Raw genomic sequence first — 22,886 nt, forward strand, 5'->3', positions numbered from 1 at the left:
ATCCGGGTGCACACCAATCAAACTGTATATGCATAAGTGCAAAAACGCTAAAGTTATTTGTCAGGCACAAATTTATCGGTAGCGAAATCATTAAAGAAATTGACGCAATCTGGCGCCAAGCTGTCTGTAGAGCGCCACTGGATAAACATGATTCCACCTTGATGGCTGGAAATCTTCCACAGTCCCTTTCACAAAGCATTTTCTTTTGCGAACTAGCGAACTGTGGAATCGACTCCCGGTGGAGTCTTCCCTAAGAGATACGACCTTTAACTGTTCAAAATTCGAGCGTACTCCACCCTCAAAGGCCGACAACGCACCCACTAAAAATGGGCGTCTATGGGCGATGACTGCCCTTTTTGGGCGTACCGCAGGCTCGTTTACCCCCCTATTATATAAAAAAAAACATTTTCGTTAAAAATATTTTTATTTTGAGATAGGTAATAAAATAGGTTAAAATAAAACACGTTATAAAACCATTTATTTATTAATTAGTAAAATTGTAAATAACGATAAATAAAAAATTCAGTTAACAAGGTAAAAAGCAGCATTTTAATAAATTAATATAAGCTTTAGTGGGAATGTACGTATTGATAGGAACTGGCGGACGCACGTACTCAATGGCAAGCTTAACGTATACGTTACGTATTTTAAACGCGATTATGCACATTGCAATTACTAGATTTATTTTTTCTGTATTTATAAAATCCGATATATCTATACCAAAATTACATTACTCATTTTCAATATTAGGATTGTTAATCATATTACTTTGTCCCCACAGATGTTACAGCTGTTTTAGTACGTGTTACAGCAGTTGAAGAGTTCGCTGTTCTAGCAGTTGTGCCCACTTTCTTTACCGTCGTAGTTGTAGTAGTTTTAGATATTCCATTTGGAAGTTGCTTAACATCAGAGTCCACGTAAACTTCTTCCGACGCCTTTTGGTTCTTTTCGTGAGCGTTAGCGTTGTGAACTCTTTTATCGACACTTTGTACGAATCCTTCCTTCTTAATTACTTCACTGCTCTGTTCTTCGTTGGATGAGGAACCCCGTTCTCCGCTGTCTGATACACGGATAACGCCATTTTGTACTGGTACCACTTCACTATTCCCGTATCGTTCATAGAAATTGTTTTCATCGACTTTCTCAATGGTATAGGAACCACGTCTTTGTGTTTGTTCAGGTACCCATACGATGTCTTGGGTCAATGTCTCTTGAACGGGTTCAGGTGTTGCCGTGTTACTTCTGATCTCGTGAGATCTCACTTGAGTGATGTGACTCCGGACACCGTCAACTGTTTCTGTTACATTTCTTTCCAATTTGTTATAATTGACGTCAGTGGTATCTCTGACTTCATTAGGACGTGGCTCAATTGGTTTCAACTGTCCGAGTAACGGTGAATGCTTTATGCCAAATGTTATTTTTGTTGACTTGTCTAACTGAACCTGAAATTTTAAATTATAAATATGATGAAGAATGTGTAAAAATGATTTTAAATTAGATCTAATTTGTCGAATACAATAAACAAAATTTTAAATTACAGCTCATTGCTTGTTTTAATATAGTGACTATACCCATAGGTTGCTGGTTCAGATCCGGCTCGAAGGACCAAAATGTACGGTTTTATTTTAACTAATTAACCGTTGGCGTACAACAATAGATATATGAGATATAATTAAATGTTATTTCACTATGAAACGAATGCTAAATTAATGAAATGTAAACGTTACGTTACGTACGTAACCTAAGTAAGCATGAAACTAGAGTATAAACTTGGTTCATACAAAGACTTTTGGTTTATTCTTTTATTCAAAGATATCTTACCTCCTCCAATATTTTTTAATATAGCGGCTAACTTATTCTGTATATTACACTCTTTGTATAATATAAATTTAAAAAATTAAATAAATCCTTTGATACAACAAACCGACTGCTTTTACGGATGATGAATTGACAGTAAATGTAAATTTAGAAGCGTTTGATTTATTATGGTATACATCAGAAAGTTGTTCGACGATCGCCTTGATTGATCAAACGATTTTCCCATCATTTATTTTCATTGTAAAGCATAGCATTATAGATACCTTTTCTGGTGAATATGTTCCAGGAGCTGGTACTCTGGCACGATCATCAACGGGTATCTTGTGACGTCCGGCAAATGTGTACACAGGAGAATCCAGGACTGAAGGTACACGATATGTGTTGGGCGCTACAAAATATAATTCAATTAGTTTATTGGTGTTTTTGCTTATACCGTGATTATTAATTCTAAATAAACTAATCTTTTGAATTTTTTACTATATATATTTCTCGAAAACTTTAACTAACTTAAGCCTAAGGAACTAACATTTTTTCTTTAAAAAACAAACTGGTCCTTAAACCATATTTATAAACATATTCTAATCACATTTAAATATATACATACATATACAGTCAAAATCTGTACTAACGACATCGAAGGGACAACTTATATTTGGTCGTAATTTTAATTTTATTAAGTAGCTAATAATTTGATTTTGATCAACACGAGCATAACCGGTATGTTGTTCTAAACGATGTTGTCGTAAACGGTTTTGACTGTATATATATATATGTTCTATATTCTGTGCGTTGGTTCATAATTAAACTCTTCCTAAACAGTTGGACCAATTTTAAAGAAAATTTACGGCTGTATTCTAGTTCGAGAATGGTTTAGATTTACAATTATGTTATTTTTTTCAATTCTGCTAGTAAGACTTAAAATTTCATACAATTTAACAAGCCAAGAACTGACCTGGTGTCTCTGCATATTTGTCCGTCTGTATTTTAACTCCAAAAGTGTATTGCGGTGAATACGTCAAAACGAAATTATAACTCTTCTCTGGGTCATAACTACCAGGAGCTGGAACCTTCAAACGCTCATCGATCGGCTCCTTATGTCTCCCAGATATTGTATACAATGGCGTCTTCACGGGCGTAGGGATGGTGTAACTGTTGGGCGCTGAAAAATAACAAATATTCACAATATATGGGGTCTGAAAGAAAACAGTCGAGATATTTGTGGTCGCAGCAGTGTTGCCAACTAGCTTCTAAGTTTATAATAATACATAGTTTCAATCCGGTTCAAAAATGTTTCTTTCACTGTCAATACGTCGGCAAACCACAACTTTGATGGTGTTTTCCAAAGTTTAATGAAAAACAACGAGTACATGCAAGAGTGTCAATAATGTGAATTTGACTTAAGCAATTAAATTTTAAAAGAAATATTTTTATGTCATATGTTTCATCCTTTTTATTTCTGCCAAATAAAGACTCTATCGCACGAATGGCCCAAGCATTAACCAACCAGTTTAGTAAATGTTGTAACAAACGCTACGGCTGAATATCTTTCAGGCCGCTAGTTAAACGGCGCCGTTTATTTAAAAGGCCAGGCTGTTAATTGAACGGCTAATTAAGCTAAATTGCTGCGATATTGGCATTATTTAAGATTATTTTTATAAATCAATCGAATCATGTAGTGATGATGAATAATATTAAATGTATAACTATACAAACTTATATTATATATATTGGTAGTTACCAAAAAAATATTTTAAACATAATATATTTGTAGAATTTAGATTTTTTTATTTTTCGATTTGTGGTTAGATAAATGTAAAAATTTACTCACCCGGGGTATCAGGAACTTTTAAGTTGTCAGATTTTATCCTAAATGTATACTGGGGTGAGCTGTGCATCAACACTTTGTCCGCCTTATCCGGGTTGTATGAATTAGGCGCAGGAACATTGTCGGGCTTCGGAGATTTCGTTTTAATCCTAAATGAGTATCGAGGTGAATTGTCCAATAATATTTTATCGGCTTTTTCTGGACTGTACACGTTAGGGGCAGGAAAATCACTGATCTTAGCATCTTTCCCTTTCGGGTATAACGAGTACATTGGCTTCTTCTCAAATATCACTTTGTTTGCAGTTTCAGGATTGTAGGCGTTAGGTGCAGGATTATTAACAAGTTTGTTATCTTCTATTTTTGGCCTAAACGTGTACGATGGCCCCGCCTGATGTGTGATTTTATCTCCCTTTTCGTGATCGTAACAATTAGGTGCCGGGGTATCCGGAATCTTTCCGTTCTCTGGTTTTGAACGGAAAGTATAAGCTGGAGAATGCTCATGAATTACGTTGTCCGCTTTTTCAGGGTTATAAGCATTAGGAGATGGGTTATTTGAAGGTTTATCGGCTGGACCTTTCACTCCGAAGCTGTATTTTGGGGCTTCGCTATGCAGATTTGGATCATAAGCAGTCGGTCCAGGGGTGTCAGATATTTTATCTGGTTTACCTTTACCTGCGATTGTGAACTTAGGTGTGTTATCTAATACATGAGGGTCATACAGGTTGGGCGCTGGCACATCAGATACCTTTGAATCAGGCCCTTTGCCAGACATAGTATATCTGGGGGAATTTAAGGGCAGATGCGGATCGTAAGCGGCTGGCCCAGGTGTCTCGGAAGGTTTGAATGTCAATCCTTTTCCTAACATTGTAAATTTAGGTGTACCATTCGGCAAATGAGGATCATACGCATTCGGGCCTGGAACATCAGGGAATTTCCCTTCAGGGCCTTTTCCAGACATGGTATATTTTGGAGTACTGCTTGGTATCTGAGGGTCATAGAAGTTAGGTCCTGGTGTATACATAGGCTTGCAGTCGCGACCTTTTCCCGCTAAAGTGAATTTAGGAGAATCTTCTGGTAAATGTGGATCATATTTATTGGGTGCAGGTACATCTGATGATTTTTCAGATGGTCCCTTTCCTTGCATTGTGTACTTTGGTGAGACGTCTAAAATCCTCGGGTCATACGCGTTTGGAGCTGGTGTATCAGACGGTTTTGGATCAAGGCCTCTTCCGTATAAGCTAAACTTGGTACTTCCATCCAGTAAATGTGGATCGTATGCATTAGGTCCAGGAGTATCGTTCGCTTTTTCGATTATATTTTTAAGGCGAAATGTATATGCTGGAGTACTTTCCAGAAGTAATTTATCGGCCTTATCAGGAGAATACGCGTTAGGAGCTGGCAAATTGTTAATTTTTAAAGGAGGCGCTTTTCCAGCTATCGTAAACTTGGGTGAACTATCCAACATATGAATTGAATTTTCGGGCTTATAGACATTTGGTGCTGGTGTATCATTGATTTTTACAATCTCTTCCTTGGTGCGAAATGTATAAGAAGGTGATGACTCGTGTAATAGTCTATCAGCTTTGTCCAGGTTATATACGTTTGGAGCCGGATTATTAGAGATTTTTTCGGATGGACCTTTTCCGCTCATCGTAAACTTAGGAGCGCCATCTAAAGCATGAATAGATTTCTCCGGTGCATAGACATTTGGCGCCGGGGATTCACTCCTAACAATGTAGTGATCTTTGGTTCTGAAGGAATATGATGGAGTACTTTCGTGCAATACCTTGTCCGCTTTCTCAGGCATATAGCTATTTGGAGCTGGCGTTTGTTCAACTTTTGTAGAATAACCTTTGCCCGATAAGCTAAATTTGGGCGTACTATGAAGTACTTGAATGGATTTTTCTGGTGCGTATGAATTTGGTGCAGGCGTCTGCTCTATTTTTTCTACAACTTCTTTAGAACGCATAGTGTAAGCAGGTGATTTTTCATGCAACACCTTGTCTGCCTTTTGGGGATCGTATGAATTGGGTGCTGGCGTCGTGTCATGTTTCTCAGCTAATCCCTTTCCAGCCAGGGTATACTTTGGCCCATTTTTAAGTGCATGAAGGGACTTTTCAGGTGAATAAATGTTTGGTGCGGGAGCATCGCCAGTTTTTACTGTTACGGATTTCGTTCGGAACGAAAAAGCCGGAGATGTCTCTCTTAAAAACCGTTCACCTTTCTCTGGGTTATAAGCATTTGGTGCGGGCATTTGCTCGCGATGCTCACTCTTCATTCTACTCGAAAATGTATGTTTAGTTTCCATACGTTGGTACTCAACCTGAAAACCAAAATAACAACGTAACAAGTAAACCTTAAAAAATATATTGTTGGATCTGATTAAATTCATATATTTAAGAAAACTTTCTTTCTTTTCCAACCAATCCAGTACAAAGGTTTCTAAAGAGATCAAGTGTGCATAATTACAAAACTGTATACCTCTTATCTTCAGCCATTTTCCGTTAAACGTGAACAAATGAAAATCAATGTAAATAATACTTCAATTTAATAATAATTTTAGCGCTTAGCGAAAGTCTTGATTAGCTTGTTAGTAGCATGATAAGTTAGGTGGTGATTTCTTCAGGCGCGGCGTAATATGCCGACTGACCGGCGAATGGTGAATGACGAATGCCGAACGTATGCGCCGGAGCCCATGGCAAATTCACGCAGACCTGTTATTCGCACCCATATTAGTATAATGATATTGTTAGTTAAGCATGGATAAGTTAGATCATTATGTGTACTGATTTTGTGTAAGTGTGAGGGCGTATAACACTTGTAAAAACGTAAATAATAACGTAATTAATCTGTGAGATTATTTAGACTATAAGTTTTGACAACAATTATGAATCTTAACTGTTATATATAAAAATATATGTTATGTAGAGAGTTTTTTTTTAATTATCATTCTGAATGTACCACTTTAATTGCAAATAGCAATTAAAGTGGTTTATTAAAACTATTAAACTATTTAAAATTATTAGAAAATAGTCCATAAATTTATTACGTACACGGCACTGATTTTACCGATTTCATAAGGCATCGTTCATAAAACTCGTAGAACTAAGTTATAATAACTAAAATTCAATTAAATTTATTAACAATTACGGTTAAGGTACGTTAAGCGACTGGAAAGTGTATACAATAAACATAGTATAATATATAACAAAGTATAACAATAAACATAAATTCTATAACGCAAATTGTTATTCTTATTTTTATTTAAATATAAGCCTTAGATGAAAATGACAGTGAAAATTAGAAACACCTCTATCCAACTTAAAGCAAAAATCCAAACCCAAAAATATGGTTATATTAATACCAATATAGAAAATAGTAATTACCTTTTCCGGGCAATAAACTCCCGGGCCAGGCACAGATGCAGATGGCTGCTTAACTTCTCTCCTTGGAGCCATTGTATATGCAGGTTGCCTCTTCGTCACCGCAGAAGACGCCTTATCCGTTGTATAACTCCCAGGGCCAGGCAAGGGCGTCTTCGACTCAACGGCTTTTCCTCTTCCGGTGATGCTAAAGGCGGGCGCTGCTCGTTTGCTTCCCTCTCGCGCCTCACCGAGCACCGGTGGCATCGAATATATATTCGGAGCTGGAAACGCAAATAACCAAATATTAAAAAAATCCATATTTTGTATGCGTGTTTATTTTGATATTTCAAATAAAAACAAGACGTAAATTATAAGGGAGGCAACGGGCGGCCTTATCGCTAACAAGCGATCTCTTCCAGGCAACCTTAGTAGGGGGAAAAAAATACTAAGACAAAAATACAAATGCAACCATAAAACAATTACCAACTAAAATTACAAGTAACCCTGAAAAATTATACAATTACCAAACTTAATATAAAAAAATAATAAAACTAAAAGCTTTAAGGTTCATGAATCACAATTCAAAAGGATAATAATGTTTTTGTAAACTACAATTTTGACGCAAGCAATCACTAACTTCTGTGTTATATATTTAAATGAGATGTGTTATAAAATAAAATAAATATTAATTATAATAATATTTTTTTTTTGTGAGTCTTTTTTAGGTTTTCCTGTGCAATTTTTCTCACCATAAAAACCTACCTCACAGTGCAATGAATAAGAAAAACTCGAATTGCCATCTTCGAGCTTTTTCTTAGCAACATATTTTGCGATTCAGATAGCATAAAATGTGAACACCAAAAAAATACTTGCAAAAGAATCGTTCTTAGTTACAATGTCAGTGCTATATCCGGAAGTAGCCACGACCTTGTCAAGCAAATCTAGCCACAAATACCACGCGAATAACACGTAATAATCTATTGTGTTTACAACAAATAAAATTGACATCAAAACAGCAAATAACAGTTGGAACATACCACAAACAAACCAAGTGCTAATGAGTGAACGAATACAAAAACAATTGACAGCAAGTGAACGTTGCTAAGTGAATGAGAGTGAACTACAATTTGGCGAATGATGTAACCAGCCACCTGGTGTTTTACTGCCAGCTTGAGGCATACTGACGCGAAGGCCTATTGAAAATGCTGGTGCGTGGTCAAGCACTGCTTTCGATGCCTTACTGGGCTCGTAATCGCATGGGGCGGGCGTAGGTGCCAACTTCGGTGGAGGCCATCTTCCATGTAAAGATGCCGCAGGTCCCAGTGCCCTTCCTATTAGCACAAATATCTTATAACCCATCAAAATTTCATGGAACATATACGAAATATATGTATTCTATCTATTATATTATAACGTTAAATACAATCTATCGTATGTTATTAAATCAAGAACTGTCACTGTTTCTATTATGAGGATAATTTTTATATACGACAAGATATTTACAATTGTTTCATAAATTATATACATAATTCCCCAGTATATAGACATTTTCCACCTTACCAATGAGGATGTGAGGAAATATATTATGAAGCGGGAAAACTTTTCAAATTCAGTTTTCTGTTTTATCTATTTAATATACTCGTACTTAATTGACTTTGTTTTCTGTTTCGAATATTTTATTTATTGTCAAAAGGTTTTCTTTTAAAATATGTATATGTGTAGCTGTAAGGTAACTTAAAAATAAATACATAGAATTGGGCGTGTATTTCTGTCTATTAGGAGGCCAAAGATTATGTTTTAATACGTAATATTAATGTAAGATACGAAAGAGTTTTCAAACATACCTATATATTATGACAATGCGTTTTATCAAGCACCAAAATAAACCTTTTAACACAGTAACGCACAAACACTGATTATTTTTACTGAATAAAAACACAAGTTTGAAGTCTCGCGGACACAGTACGAATGTGGATCGAACTGAATCGAACACCTACAGCGGTTGACTCATGCGATCACCTTCAAGTATGAGGACTTATTTGGCATCGTATGCACAGGAAATCTGCTCACTCAATGTCAACAAAAGCTCAATGTTACATCCATTCACAAAATTCGCAATAACACCAAACTGGACTTATAATAATAAAGCCCGTTTGTTTCCGATCTTTACAAATGTTGCCAATATAGCTTTTTTTATACAACAGCGGGCAAACGGGCAGGACTCTCACCTGATGTTAAGTGATACTGCCGCCCATGGCCACTATCAATTCCGGAGGGCTCGCGAGTCCGTGGCCGGAGTTCTAAGAATTGGTACGCCTGTTTCTTGGAGGACCCTAAGGACCCTTAGTTAGGAAATACTTCCTGCTATCGCTTCCATATATATTATTTACATTAATTCCAATTGGTCCTTTCCATACCGTTGTGTGTAAAGTCCATCTTTGTTTGTGCATCTACATGCTCATTGCCACTTCTGTTTTTGTGGCAAAGTGTGTGCTTGTTTTTCGTTAAATTTTTTCGCTTTTGAATTCTTTTTATTTTTATTACGCTATTGCTTTCTGACATGCTACAACTTTGGTTTATTTGTGTATTGTATGTCCACGTTTGGCAGCCAAATGTAAGATAAAAGTGTAACAATTACACCGAATTGAATTGAATTGGCATCAGAATTTTTCATCGGTTTTCTATAAAGAAAAATGGTGACAAATAGTGATCAAGTATTAAGCATTAACACACTCCGATTTCAGGATGTGAAGCGCCATATCCTTGCATTGGTATGGCTCACTCCGGTTTCGTGTCTTATCAAGATAAATTGGTGATATTTATTTATACGTTCACGACAGACAGAGACCATGTATCTCCTACTAGCTACAGTCCTGACATACCACTCTCGCTTCACCTACCCACTGTCATGACATTCACCTGATCTTTGACCTATCCCTTCTCTAGTACCGCCTGGATTTGGTCCAGGTATGTACGAATTACCGACCTCACTATCCGCTTCTCAATCCACCTAGGCATTCCCTTAAGTATTCTTGTCACTTCTTCTACCACCACTATGTATAAAGATTCTACCATAGTATTCTTACATAAATATATCTCATAATTGACTAATCATTAACTATGTTTTTTTTAACGTATATTTCATATTCAACAAAATATTTCTAAACGTTTAGTATTTCAATATGGAAACCGGGCGTTATTTTTATGCTTTACAATTGCATTTATATCCGGTTCCGTATGTAAATCGGAAATAAAGCACTGCAGATGTTTATGTAAATAAGTCTGCAATGACCTAAATAGGGCTTACACGTAACTTATTAAAATAACATTTTACGCAATTCTTCGAATTCAAATCATATAGGCCACGGACACGACTTACATATTTACCTGTATGTACCATATATATATATATATATATTGATCTTAGTATAAAAGTTATATCGAATTCGATGTCCTGAGGTCCTCCTAACTCTATGGACACAGAACGGTCAACTATAAAGCCGACCAATCAGGGACAGCCTTCGGACAGTTGACAATTTGACACTTTTAAGATTGTAATTTGACAGTTTCATTTCGATAGACAACTACCGAATAATAATACGTTAAATTGTAAGCAGTACGTTCAGGTTCACAATCTCGCGAGATAGATTACAACCTAACGGTATTTACAATTTTACGGTGACACATATATTAAACGAGTAGAAGTAGCCATGTGGTATGCGCGTGCGCTTTTAAGCAATAAGGTCGCGCGTGAATGACGTACACCAATGGACCTTTCTTTCTATTAAAATTAAAACGTTAAGAAGAGATGTTCAGATTAATACCAGCAACTGAGTTTTATTATCGGAGATATAGAATACGAAATTCCACCAGTAACACCTCGTCCGTTATTCCACAACTGCCGCACACCACCACTATGTGAAACCAGCTGCCCACTGAAGTATTTCCGAACCAATTCGAAGAAGGATCCTTCAAGAGGAGAACCAACCAATTCTTAAAAGCTCCGCAACACACTTGTGAAGCTTTGTGAAGCCCGGCAACGCTATGTGTCCTTGGGCGGCGGTATCACTTAACATCAGATGAGCCTAAAAAAAGTTAGTTGGTGCATAACCGTAATGCGAACGGACAACCTGACGGTTAAGCAAACAAAGTTATGGCATCGGTTAGAAATAACTATTGTAACCATCAAAATATTACTGCAGACAATTTGTGTAGATAAACTCGATTATTTAATTGAACAGAATAGTTGACGTTATTGGTTAATTTCGTAGTAAATTGGTATCCAACAAACAGTTAATAGAAACATTTGTATCATTTAGTGTTTCTATACTAAAACGGTTTGTCCTTAAAAATATCTCTGGTACTTTGTAACAGCGATGTTAGTCTCCTCAATATCTGTAATATGGAATTCCGTCAGAGTAACGAAGCAGATTTGATAGTTCTGCGATAAAACTTAGCAATAATATGAGCAGAAAATTGTCACTAGCGATTCCAATTACAATAGTATAAGTTTTTGTATGTCTACATACTAGGTTTTTTTACACATATTGCTTCATCAAAATTGTTTAGTGTTGATGACGAATTATGTTTCGGTTCGAAAATCATTGAGAATTATGAATATTGGTCCCCATTTGAAATCGATTTTCGTTTAGTTTTGTAAACTAAATTATTGCTTTGTTTAATTTCTATTTATAATCTCTTGTATGCTATGTTTGCCTTTTAGTGCTAGTCACATTGAAATTGTTTATAACTTGTACCGATGTATCAGTGTGCCGAGCTTTTATAAATAAATAAATACATTGCTAAGATAATTCGTGACTTAGCCTAAGTCAAAAATGTATGTAATTTGACATACGGGAGTCATATCAAGTCGCGCTTCAGAGTCTCATTAGTTCTAAAATCTGCGATAATATTTACACGTTCTTAAACATTACTAAATATGACGTACCTTTTGCGGTCATTCCCTCAGTGTTGTATGAAGCGGGGCCCGGGCCTGTCTTTTCCTTCCCAGCGGGATCCAACTTTTGCCCGAATGTGAACGCTGGTGCACGGCTCTTACGAGATTCTTGTGGTGGCTTGCCTATGTAACGAAATGTTCATATATATTTCAAGCTTACTACCTCTTTTGTCTTCGAGTCGAGACTCACTCTAAATTACTATGTAAAATATATGTTCTTGACTTGCGGAAGTCATACTGAACGCTAAATATCGAGTGTAAGTCTGACGGTCAGATACATATAATGTATGTCTCTCATTTGTTTTTGCATTGCCATTATGTTTACGTTATGATTAAAGGTCACGTCAAAAACTTCGTCCCACAAATACAAAGTTTTTTTCTGTAGAATATTAACGTATGTACAATTTCCCTACCACGGTATTAGAAAATAAAAAAATAGAAACTTAATCGTCGAAGTCATCAATCAAGAATAAAACAACGATAAGCCTCTTTTAGGTGTTCGTAGGTGTTGTGGTTCCTTCCATTTCCGGAACGCTCTCCTTCAAACCAGATTTTAACATGTCCATATGTGACTGAGTGGTTTTTTAATTTAAACAAGCTGACTTTCATTTCTCGCATCTGTTTTATTACAATGCTTGTGAAAACACGATGGAAATAAAATAAAATTCAATATAGTTCCACGACAAACTTTGTCATTCCGATAATGCGGCATGAGGCAGTTGCTAGTTAGTAGATTTACTTAGAATTTCTTTTTAATCGACAAAGTTAATATAAAAAAAAGGCTTGGGCGAATATTGACATATTCTAAATATCCTTGAAGCATGTGTAACGTAATTAAAATCTGATAATTAAACGCCTTTAAACAAAACAAAATACTTACTAAATTCACTATACTTTAAATACCAATATTGTACTTTATTTTTAAATCTATACACATTGTTAAATAATTTACTCACATCACTTAATCATAACTTTAATACATTACTAACACTATTAATTCTCTTTCGTCATATTGTTCTTTGAATTGTAACAAAAATTAAAAACATACAAGACAAGTTCAAGATCAACAAAAGAATGACAGACAACAGCTGTCATCCTTCGCGCGTTTGTCTCACTGCGACGTCATATGTCAAATCGTTTCATTGTTTCTTAATTATATTTAGACATAAAAACCCTACTTAAAAATGATTTCAATTTAATATTCTATGTAAAAAAAATCCTACACTGTTTTTAAACGTTACTAAAACATTATAAATTACTTTTTAGTTTATACAAAATATATAGGTCGAACAATTATCTGATGCATATGGACTAACCTTGTATAGTACGAAACATCACTTCATTTCAATTTATTATGAATTTTACATAAAAACAAGAACACGAATACAGTTCTCTGAACATAATATTATGATGTCACCTTGTTTATGAGCAAGGCCAATGTTAGCAGTGTAATCTCACACAGAACGGTGATGTCAGCGTTCAATACTATATTTAGTATTGAAAGTTGACGAAATTATTGAATCATTCAAGGGATATATTTTTTATAGTTTTATAAAATTTCTCCTAGCCCAGTTCTTCCTTTAGGTGTTATTAATTTGGGCTGTACGTAAATTGACTGTATAATAATTATTGTTGAAGTGGTTGTAAATATCTTGCCACACAAAATCCATTACAGGCTAGCGAGGGGATGCTAGTAAAAACCATCTCTCCTAGCTTAGTTTAAACATAAATAATACTATACGAAAATATGTGCATATTTAAAACCAAAGGTTTACAATCCGACTTATTTAAAACTAGACGAATTTTAACACAGATGTAGGTGTGAATATTTATGCAGACGTTTTGTCCTATGTCACAGGTAACGTTATAATAGAAACATGTTCTGGCTTCCTCATATGAATAGTAAAATGTTTTCGTACAACTTCGTCAACATCGGTTGAATTCTACAAGCTTTTACATTAATTCGAAAAAATTAAACAGTATGGCAGCATTTCATATCGTGTAATCCATTCGTCATATATACCACGACATAGCAATTGTTTTTTTTTTGCAATTTGGCTTAAAAACCTTATATCTATGATATATGATGATTTATGATCGCTTGTAATGAGAGATTTATTGACCCATAACGCTCCCTGCTCCACGCTCCAGAATGCATAGGGCATACAGAAGACCGCGTCATTGTTAATTATATTGAGTTGCCTTACAAAATTATTTGTTTTGCCTCTAACGGAACCTAGACTAATAATCAGGAATATACGTCATAAGGCTTACCGATAAGTGATGGCAAAGAAACAACGGCTGGACCGGGGCTGGCGGCTTCAGCTGCAATCGGACCACGTCGTTTTGTTGGTGTCCAGGGGTTCTGACGTATTCCCATCAGACTATCACAAGCAAAAACTCTCTTCGATAGGGATGTACGCGAAACGCCGTAACTAGATTGATGATAAGCCTGTGAAAATATTGAATTCAAGTGATTCTTTTTGGATTTCTTTATTAATAGTGTTACTGACAATATTGTAAGTTATACCACTAAAAAGTACAATTTTTTTTTCTTCCAATTGTGCCTAAAAGCATCTCTGTAGATAAGGCAAATCGTGTGTATTGTAGATGAATAGTTGAAAACGAAAGATGTTTTAAATCGTTAGGTCATTGCTAACTTACAATATATCTACTTTAAATTATAAATTAGTGGACCTTTTAAAAGTTTATATCGCTATTTATTTGCCTTACTTTGCCAACCCTCCATGTTTGCAAATACGGCGAAAACATCGTGAGGAGTGAGAAAAAAATAACGACTAAACTCATCTAAAGATAAAGCAGTAATGTGAAAACGTAGGGCTGTAGAAATACTTAATAATAATAATAAATAGCTTATATTCATAGAAAGTGCATATTTTTGATAATGAATTACCGATTTTGCTGTACTGATTGTAGATTTTGTTCTTTTCATGATTAAGGCTTTTGATTCTTTACCGCGTAAATAATTAACAATCACGATTATATAACATCCCAAATATCAAAAATATATATTTTATTTAATTACAGTTGATCATAAAATGACGGATTTTGTCAATGTCAGTAACGATTTTTTATATCTTATATACTGCATTCAACGAGTTTATATCAAAAATAACAGTTTATCCTTATTTACACTTGTTTTCTTTTTATTTATCACTATAAATCTAAGTTTTAAGTGTTAAGTCACTTAGTCCTACACGAGAATGTGGTAGTGCTAAGTTTTTACTAAGAATATTTATTTTATTTAGGACTCTAAGCCTCGTTTCTAAGATATCTATCAAAGTATGAAATGTTTAGGATTGGTCACAGTGAGACTGATTACATTCAAACATTCCGATAGTATTGTCAAATATTCGTAGGTATATTTCTGTTTATACTAATGTTTTAAAGTCCAAGATTTGTTTAATATGTTTGCAACGAATAAATTATTCAAAGCGATTTCAAAACTCATTCAGAATAAGAACTTAGTAACATTAGCTATAATCCCAAAATCTTTAGAAGAGTCACCACTTGAGTTCGCTTTGCAGTCGAACCACTTGTTTAGATTAAAATATCCAGGCATCTTAGATTATCATTCAACAAGAAAACAGGTTTCATCAAGCATCTAGAATTAGAAAGCTGTATTTTCCTTGTCAATACGATGTTGATACTCTATAAAAAGTATATGTTTATATACAATATATTGAATTCTCTGTAGCAGTACAAGAACAATGAAAGGATAATATATATAACCTTTTGTTGGTAGCTGATAACTGCTGGCATATACATAGCATATATCTAAATCGTATATAGCGTTTAAGGTTCACTGCCACAGGGAACTGTTTAAAATTGTTTTAATTTTCTTTTTATTACGTTTTATGTTAAAAAAATTGTACATAATGTATATTTGAATATAGCAATATTCTATATTGCCTTTGTTTATATAAAAAGTAATTCAGATTCGAAATAGAAAGTTTTACTTTTTTTATTTTGAGTCAATTAACGTTATAATAACAACCTTTGAACTTCTTAATTAACAAAAAATAATTTAATAGTTTATTATTACTTCGTAATCTATCGAATTCGGGATACATATTTCGTTGACAATTTTATTAATCAATCAACAAACGATAAACACGACATCTACTAAAACAGTACCAATTGGAAACATTGGATTTAAACGCATATCATAAACATTATTACTTAGATCGATCGCACCATACTTGCAAGTATTTTTACTACAACAGCGAAGTATGACCTTGCATGGACGGATCCAGAAACCATAGGATTAATGACCCTAGTACGACCAAACTAGGGTTTCGTACTAATGATTAAAATCTATAAAAACACGCACGAATTGTAAAGGTTTTACGTTAAATTTTACCGAATTTTATTTGTGAACCGTGCTTGCTTATACCACTGTATGGAACCAGCTGCCCACTGCAGTATTTCCGAACCAATTCGACTTAGGGTCCTCCAAGAGAAGAACGTACCAATTCTTTAAAGGCAAACCAAATTGTGAGCCTTTGTCAAAGTGACTGCACACTGTCTGTACCTGTTACATTAATATAAAAAAAATCAAGCAACTACGTATGATTTGAAGCAATTAGAATTACAATTCACAACCCACATTTTGATTCCTTTAGCGACTTCATACGCCCACAACATCTAGTTATGTGACGGAACTGATTTATTATTCTTTGTTTAGATCAGGGTTATAATTGACTCAATAATACTAGAAACAATCATTCCTGATGCGATTTAATATAGTTAACGTAATTTCTTACGACTTATTGAAGGTTGATGTACAATTTTTCTTACATAATTAATTAAGTAAGCGATTGGTGGTGATTTCCTCGCTCGACGAATAATTATCGTACATACAGCGCGGAAATGTCAGCTTTAAAGGTACACTGACAAAGGACCAAACTTTTTAAATTTGTTTGAATTTTCTATTAATCAATTTTTAATTATTTTTATTATTTCTATATAGATTAAGGAGTCCTTACTAATATTTTTAACAAAAGTATATAAAGTGAAGAGCAGTGTTCGCTTAGTGGCTTTAGCGTGTGACCCTCTTCGTAGGTTCGTTCCCCGACGAGCAACGCAGTTTTTGAACATATCTCTCGAACGGTGATGGAAACCGGCATGTCACCTAAAAATCTGATAGCGTTTCAGGCACAGACTCATTATTATCTAAATCTACAGATACAAAAATCTAAGGCTCAGACTTAAAAGTTTGTAGCGAGAATGGTTTTATTTATTTTTGGTAGTTCTTTTACAGTTTAATTGTTTATGTCATATGTGCATATCTCGTAATACTCGAGTTTGACATCCGCCGTATCTATATATATATATTATATAAATGAATCTCTATTTCCCTTGGTCACGGCATCATACGTGAACAGCTGGACCGATTTCGCAAATTTTTATTGTGTTTGTTATTGTCAGGAGGAGGTTCTTATGAAAGAAAAAAAAAGGAAAATTGCGCGGAAAAATTACAAAAATACTTAATATTAAGTAATGCTGACTTTTGTTACGATAGCAAATTTCTTTTTCAGTGCATGGCGCGAATAATTCAACCTTTTTATGTAACCTTATGGCGTTTGACACAACATTGACAGAATGCGTGCTGCAAATATCTTCAAAGAGGATGTAAGAAAAATGAATATCGTTTAAATGAATGCTTCGATTGGAGTTATTATATTGATAAAACACATATAAAATAATTACACTCGCTAATTGTTTGTGGCATTTATCTTGGAAATCCATGTTTTTGACATGGCCAGTTGTCGCCAGTTCCCGTGTGAATACCAACAAAACTATATCAACAATACGCGCCAAAAATACAAACAAAGACATATCATAAAACATTAGAATAATAAACTCTTTGCTTCTGAAATCTTTATTTAGTTAATTATACCAATTCAAATCAATATTCATAGTTAAGGACAACGTCTGTCAGGTCCTGTAGCAGTAGAATAAAAAACCTATGTGCCTCCGGGGATTCAAAAGGAATAAGCGTTACTCTTATTAAGTAGATTTTATTTCATACAACAAAGTTCACAAAGAGTGCGACTTTACATGAATTACAATCTAGCTCACACAATAATTATGGCTAATAAGTATTCTTAATATTCTTAAAACAGTAGCTTAAACTTAAGTAATGTTCATTAACAGTCTCAGTGTTCTGTAATGTTTTGACACTATTTTCGTGTGTGATACCGCACTTGTACTTATATTCACTATTTAAAAAATTTGATGATTTTTTGCCCGGCTACATAGAATTAGTAATTAATTGCGACGCATTACAAAGTTTGAAATATGAAGTTTATGCCTTTGTAAACCTAGAGCGAAGAAACGAATGGCCCAAATGGGATTTTATTCATTTTTCATGACAGTGACTCGTACGACCTGGCACTGAACCGTTTTTCGTGACGAAATTGTTCTTTTTCGTATTGTGACGTTATTTTTGCAGGTAAATTCATTATTATAGTATGTTTTGTTGAAGGACTAAACAACATATTATATACTCACGAACAAATATACTCGAATAATGTCATCTAAATTATCTGTTCCGTGATTAGTTTGATTTCTAATGCGTAAGTACGTGGGTAAAAAAAGGTTTATCAACTTTTCTATTTGTTGCTACTATTTATTTACTTAGTATTAGTCGTTTCGTTTTTTGTATTAAGTTTTTTTAAGTATTTAGTTTATAATGATTTTAAAATTTATACTGTGGTACCTTCAGGCACCAAGGTTAAAAACCCTAAGCGGGTTTTCGGTGTCTGTAGTTTTAGTTTTTATTAAGCGATAATAAATTTAAAAGGGGACCAGGACGAAGACCTCGGAGAAGGAGTCGGTATCTGTACACCTGGTCTGTGAAACAAGCGAAACGTCGGAAAAAATTTAAAATTTAAAATTCTTAAATAATTATAAGTTTATAATAATAATACATAGCTTCAATGCGTTTAAAAAGTCTTTTCTTAATGTGTTAAAGCTATGTTTACAAAAGACAATACTATACCTGGTCTATCTTATTGTATATATTTACTTTTATGCATTGTTACTCCTGTACGAAATATCATCTTATTTAACTGAATTCTTCCAATCTATAACTCTCCTACTGCATAGTAAAACCATCCCACATTATAAATGCGCATATAGAAAGTAAATAGATGCACAGCCGGGTTACGAACCTACTACCTCAGGGATAACCTTCACACGCTAATTCAGTTTAGCCCACACTAGCAGTGCTCTTAAAACCCGCTCGTTTACTCGAACAGTAAACTTCTGACTGTTGAAATACTTTGAAGTATTTATATCAACCCAAGTCCATAATTTCTAATGAGATTTTCTGTAATTGAAGAACCTTAACTCACGGAGTTTGCTGTGTCTTTAGGCACTCACACTTGTGAGTGAAGTGTGACATCACTTTACTGTCTAAAAAAAAATTATCAAAGAAACAAATGCTGTACCAATCGGCTGTACCAGCATTATAATAATATACCTCATAAAAAGGAGATTTAGTTAAAAAAAAGGATACTAGACCCCAGATAGCTGAGACTAACCACGGATTCCCTGGGGAGCTAGTCTCTTCTATTTGACATATGTAACGGTATTTGATTTATAATTCTACATAACACTTCCGTTTTATACTTAAACTATTGTTGCAGAATAAAAAAAAATCGTTTCAACATGACATGACATGACATGTTGAGCAGATTTTCTTTAAGATTATCAAATGTATAAAGTTTTGAATCCTTAGTTAAACTTTTATTTTTAAGAAAGTGGTAAAAGATCAGCTCCAACTTGGTTATGTACATTGGTTAACTAGATATAGATGTATCAATTACGAGTTAATTCACGATAACCTGCAAAGTTATAAATAAAGCGTCATTGCTTGGTCGTGACCTCAGCGATAAATATTGCATTTTAAAGGTCATTTTGATTGGACTCCAACCATCACTAAAATAGCTCCAGTGGCTCATAACATATTCCGTCTATGTTGGATTTACATTGTTGTATCGTTGTTATAGTTTAAACAAATGAAATAAAGTGCGTTAAGCGCTAGATTGCTTGTTTGGGTTATAGGTCAAAACTGTTTAAGCTGGAATGGAAAAATATTGACATCTAGCGCTTTTTTGGATGCTTTAACATCAAGTTTGATGAATATCGCATCGGTCTTAGATCGATTCCTAGAGAGCTAATCACACTTAAAGTGTAATTACGTATACAATTATTCGCCTATACAGAAATATATTTGACCAAATGTACACTTTAATCCACAGATTATACAAGGCTTACATTTTAAGTCAATCTATATGTTTTGGATTTTTTGCGCCGTACTTGCAAAACATTAATCCACATTTGGCTAACAAGTTTAAAGTGTCGTAAACGTAAAGGAATGTTTGGCAATTTACGAACAGAAACGATTAAGTTCAGATTTTTCTTTATAAAGCCTATTTGAGAAACAAGATTTATTCACCCATTTAATTTTATTTAGTTAATAAACCATAGACTACTTATTAGGTGTATCTAACATGTGTACGTCACCAATTAAAAATGTGAAAGAAAGAATCAATTCAATGATTTTTCTTTTTCTCTCACAGAAAAGTAAAAACTTTTCTTGGACACCAAATAATTAGTCATAATACAACGGATTTTTCTGTAAAAATGATTAAAAATTTAATGAAAATAATTGTTCGCAACTATTTATTACTACTACTAAATTATTTTTTATATCTCTTATATATGTATATATAAAATTCTCGTGTCACAGTGTTCGTTCCCATACTCTTCCGAAACGGCTCGACCGATTCTTATGAATTTTTTTATGCATATTCAGTAACTATGAGAATCGGCTACTGTCTTTCAAACCCCTAAGTGATAAGGGGTGTCCACCCTAAACAAACATTTTTTAGATATTTATTTTGTTTTTATTTTTTATGATACAACATACAAACCATAATTGTCACCCCTCTACGATCAACCCCTATTTTGTATTATAGTATATAAGCTATTTTCATTGAACTAAAAATGTTTTCCTGGTAATACGTACCTATATGACGAAACGACTTTTGCCGGGTCAGCTAGTTTAATATTAAATAATAATACAAGAACTTTGCTATTTGCCATGTTTACTAACTCGCGTTTTTGTTGATTCTTATTAATATAATGCACAAGCATTTTAAGTTATCATTAACCAGTGCTTAAAATGTCATAACGTTAAAAAATGTAATAATACTTTTATTAAATATTCCCGTTTGCAAGTCAAAAAGCATCTTTAATAACACTTACCGTACTTATGAATGAAACAATTGAATATTATTAAATAAACAAAATTATTGTTAATTTCGATCAGCCAAGGCTGTCGTCGTAATATCACAAAACACGCCCGAACGTCGCGTTGCACTGCGGTCGAATTATACTTTCATAGTGTACGCCGATGTCGCGTGGGTGCTCTTCCCGCCAAACCGGTCGCCTTGGTTACATGACGCGTACAAATAAATGTCGTCATCGCTATTAATCGGAAGATTTGCTAAGTTTTAGAGGTGAACACAGATTAATATTCAAATTCTAAGGTAATCCATGTCGTATAACAAAATGTGTCTATTATATGAATTGGAATGATTTATTGCGGATTGGTATCCTGAACAATTTATAAGCCAAAGACAATAGAATGCTGCATTAACTACGTGAAACTTATGGAGTTAAATTAGATGACTCGAACATTTTCATTTTAGTATTTTCTATGTTTTTCGTTTTTAGTACTTTTTATTTTAGCGTTTTAAATTTTAATATTACTATTAGGTATATAAATCATTTTTGTTTAGTATACGTAAATATTATTTCACAATAATGGTATTTTTAATAGTAGGTACTTATACAAGCTTCTTTTTAAGATTTAAGAACATAATTGTAATTAAAAAAGTTTTGTTTATCTAGCGTTATATCTTGCTTATGAATCTATACTTATACGATTGTGAAGGAATCTCTGGACCTTCTGAACCGATTTAGAAAATGCTTATACCGATAAACGTACCGGACGTTATTAACTCGAAAAATGCAAATACTGTTTCGTGGTAAGTATAGACAGAAAACCATAAATGAGTGGGATGATTTACAGCCTAACTTTGACAAATTTCATAAAAATGTAAAAAGTTACGAAGCTACTTAAAGAAAAAGGTTCAGTCCCCCTTATGGTACAAATTCTTACAGGACATAGTGCGTTAGCCACGTGACACATGACACGTCATAATTTATTTCGCTGGGCGAAGCTCTGCAGTGCGGCAAATATGTTAGCCCCGATGATTTTATTTGCCATAATTCGGAAAGTGGTCCTTGTGTTTGTGCAATCGCATTCAGCACCAATGTCATCCTAAATGTGTTTATGACTAAGAACGAGGATATCCTAAAATATTGGATTTGGTCATGAATTGTTATGATTGAATAATAAATAAAAAGGGTTTTTATAATTACGTCCGTTTGTTTAATTAACGAACGTAACGTGTCATCTTGTCTTTTCACATTCTCACCACCCACTTGACACTGTTCCAACTACACCATTTGTAGTATGGCTACAGTCACTGAAATGACGTCATACCAGAGCTAATACAAAGTTATTCCGACCGCTAAACATATACTTACAACTTCTCGAACTAGGCCTTCAGGCCAGTCAGTGGTAAGTCGAGGATCCTCCTTTTAAGTCAGTTCACATAGAATCAGAAAGTTTATGACGGCAACAAGCGCACTCATCGCTTTCAAGTTACTTGGAGTCCTTAAAAGGTAAAGCTCCGTGAGCTCTATGGATTTTACAGTGTCCATGGTCGGCAGGAAAACAAGCGATATAGTTTTAGGACCTGTTTAGTTTTGATCAATGCAAATCTTTGAATGAAACCTTAAAAAAATATTAAGTTGG

The 22,886-nt window shown here is 34.3% G+C and overlaps 1 protein-coding gene across 7 annotated transcripts; it reads right to left on the bottom strand.

Annotated features, from left to right (window-relative positions):
- Positions 1-472: 472 nt before the first annotated feature.
- On the bottom strand, positions 473-21,391 carry LOC123714927 (proline-rich extensin-like protein EPR1). 7 transcript variants are annotated; one of them, XM_045669600.1, is made up of 9 exons: positions 21,266-21,391; positions 14,240-14,417; positions 11,957-12,088; positions 8,160-8,339; positions 7,030-7,289; positions 3,647-5,966; positions 2,771-2,977; positions 2,082-2,206; positions 473-1,442 (listed from the first exon to the last, which is right to left on the bottom strand). In XM_045669600.1, the coding sequence occupies exons 2-9, from the start codon at positions 14,343-14,345 to the stop codon at positions 765-767; spliced, it is 4,008 nt and encodes a 1,335-aa protein (XP_045525556.1). In that variant the 5' UTR covers positions 14,346-14,417; positions 21,266-21,391; the 3' UTR covers positions 473-764. The 7 variants fall into 7 exon arrangements, with proteins under 7 accessions (XP_045525556.1, XP_045525555.1, XP_045525558.1 ...); XM_045669599.1 differs by lacking the exon at positions 21,266-21,391 and adding an exon at positions 14,880-15,036; XM_045669602.1 differs by lacking the exons at positions 14,240-14,417; positions 21,266-21,391 and adding an exon at positions 12,846-12,969.
- Between the last annotated feature and the right edge of the window lie 1,495 nt (positions 21,392-22,886).

Source organism: Pieris brassicae, chromosome 10 (genome assembly GCF_905147105.1).
Source record: "Pieris brassicae chromosome 10, ilPieBrab1.1, whole genome shotgun sequence".
Classification (NCBI taxonomy): domain Eukaryota; kingdom Metazoa; phylum Arthropoda; class Insecta; order Lepidoptera; family Pieridae; genus Pieris; species Pieris brassicae.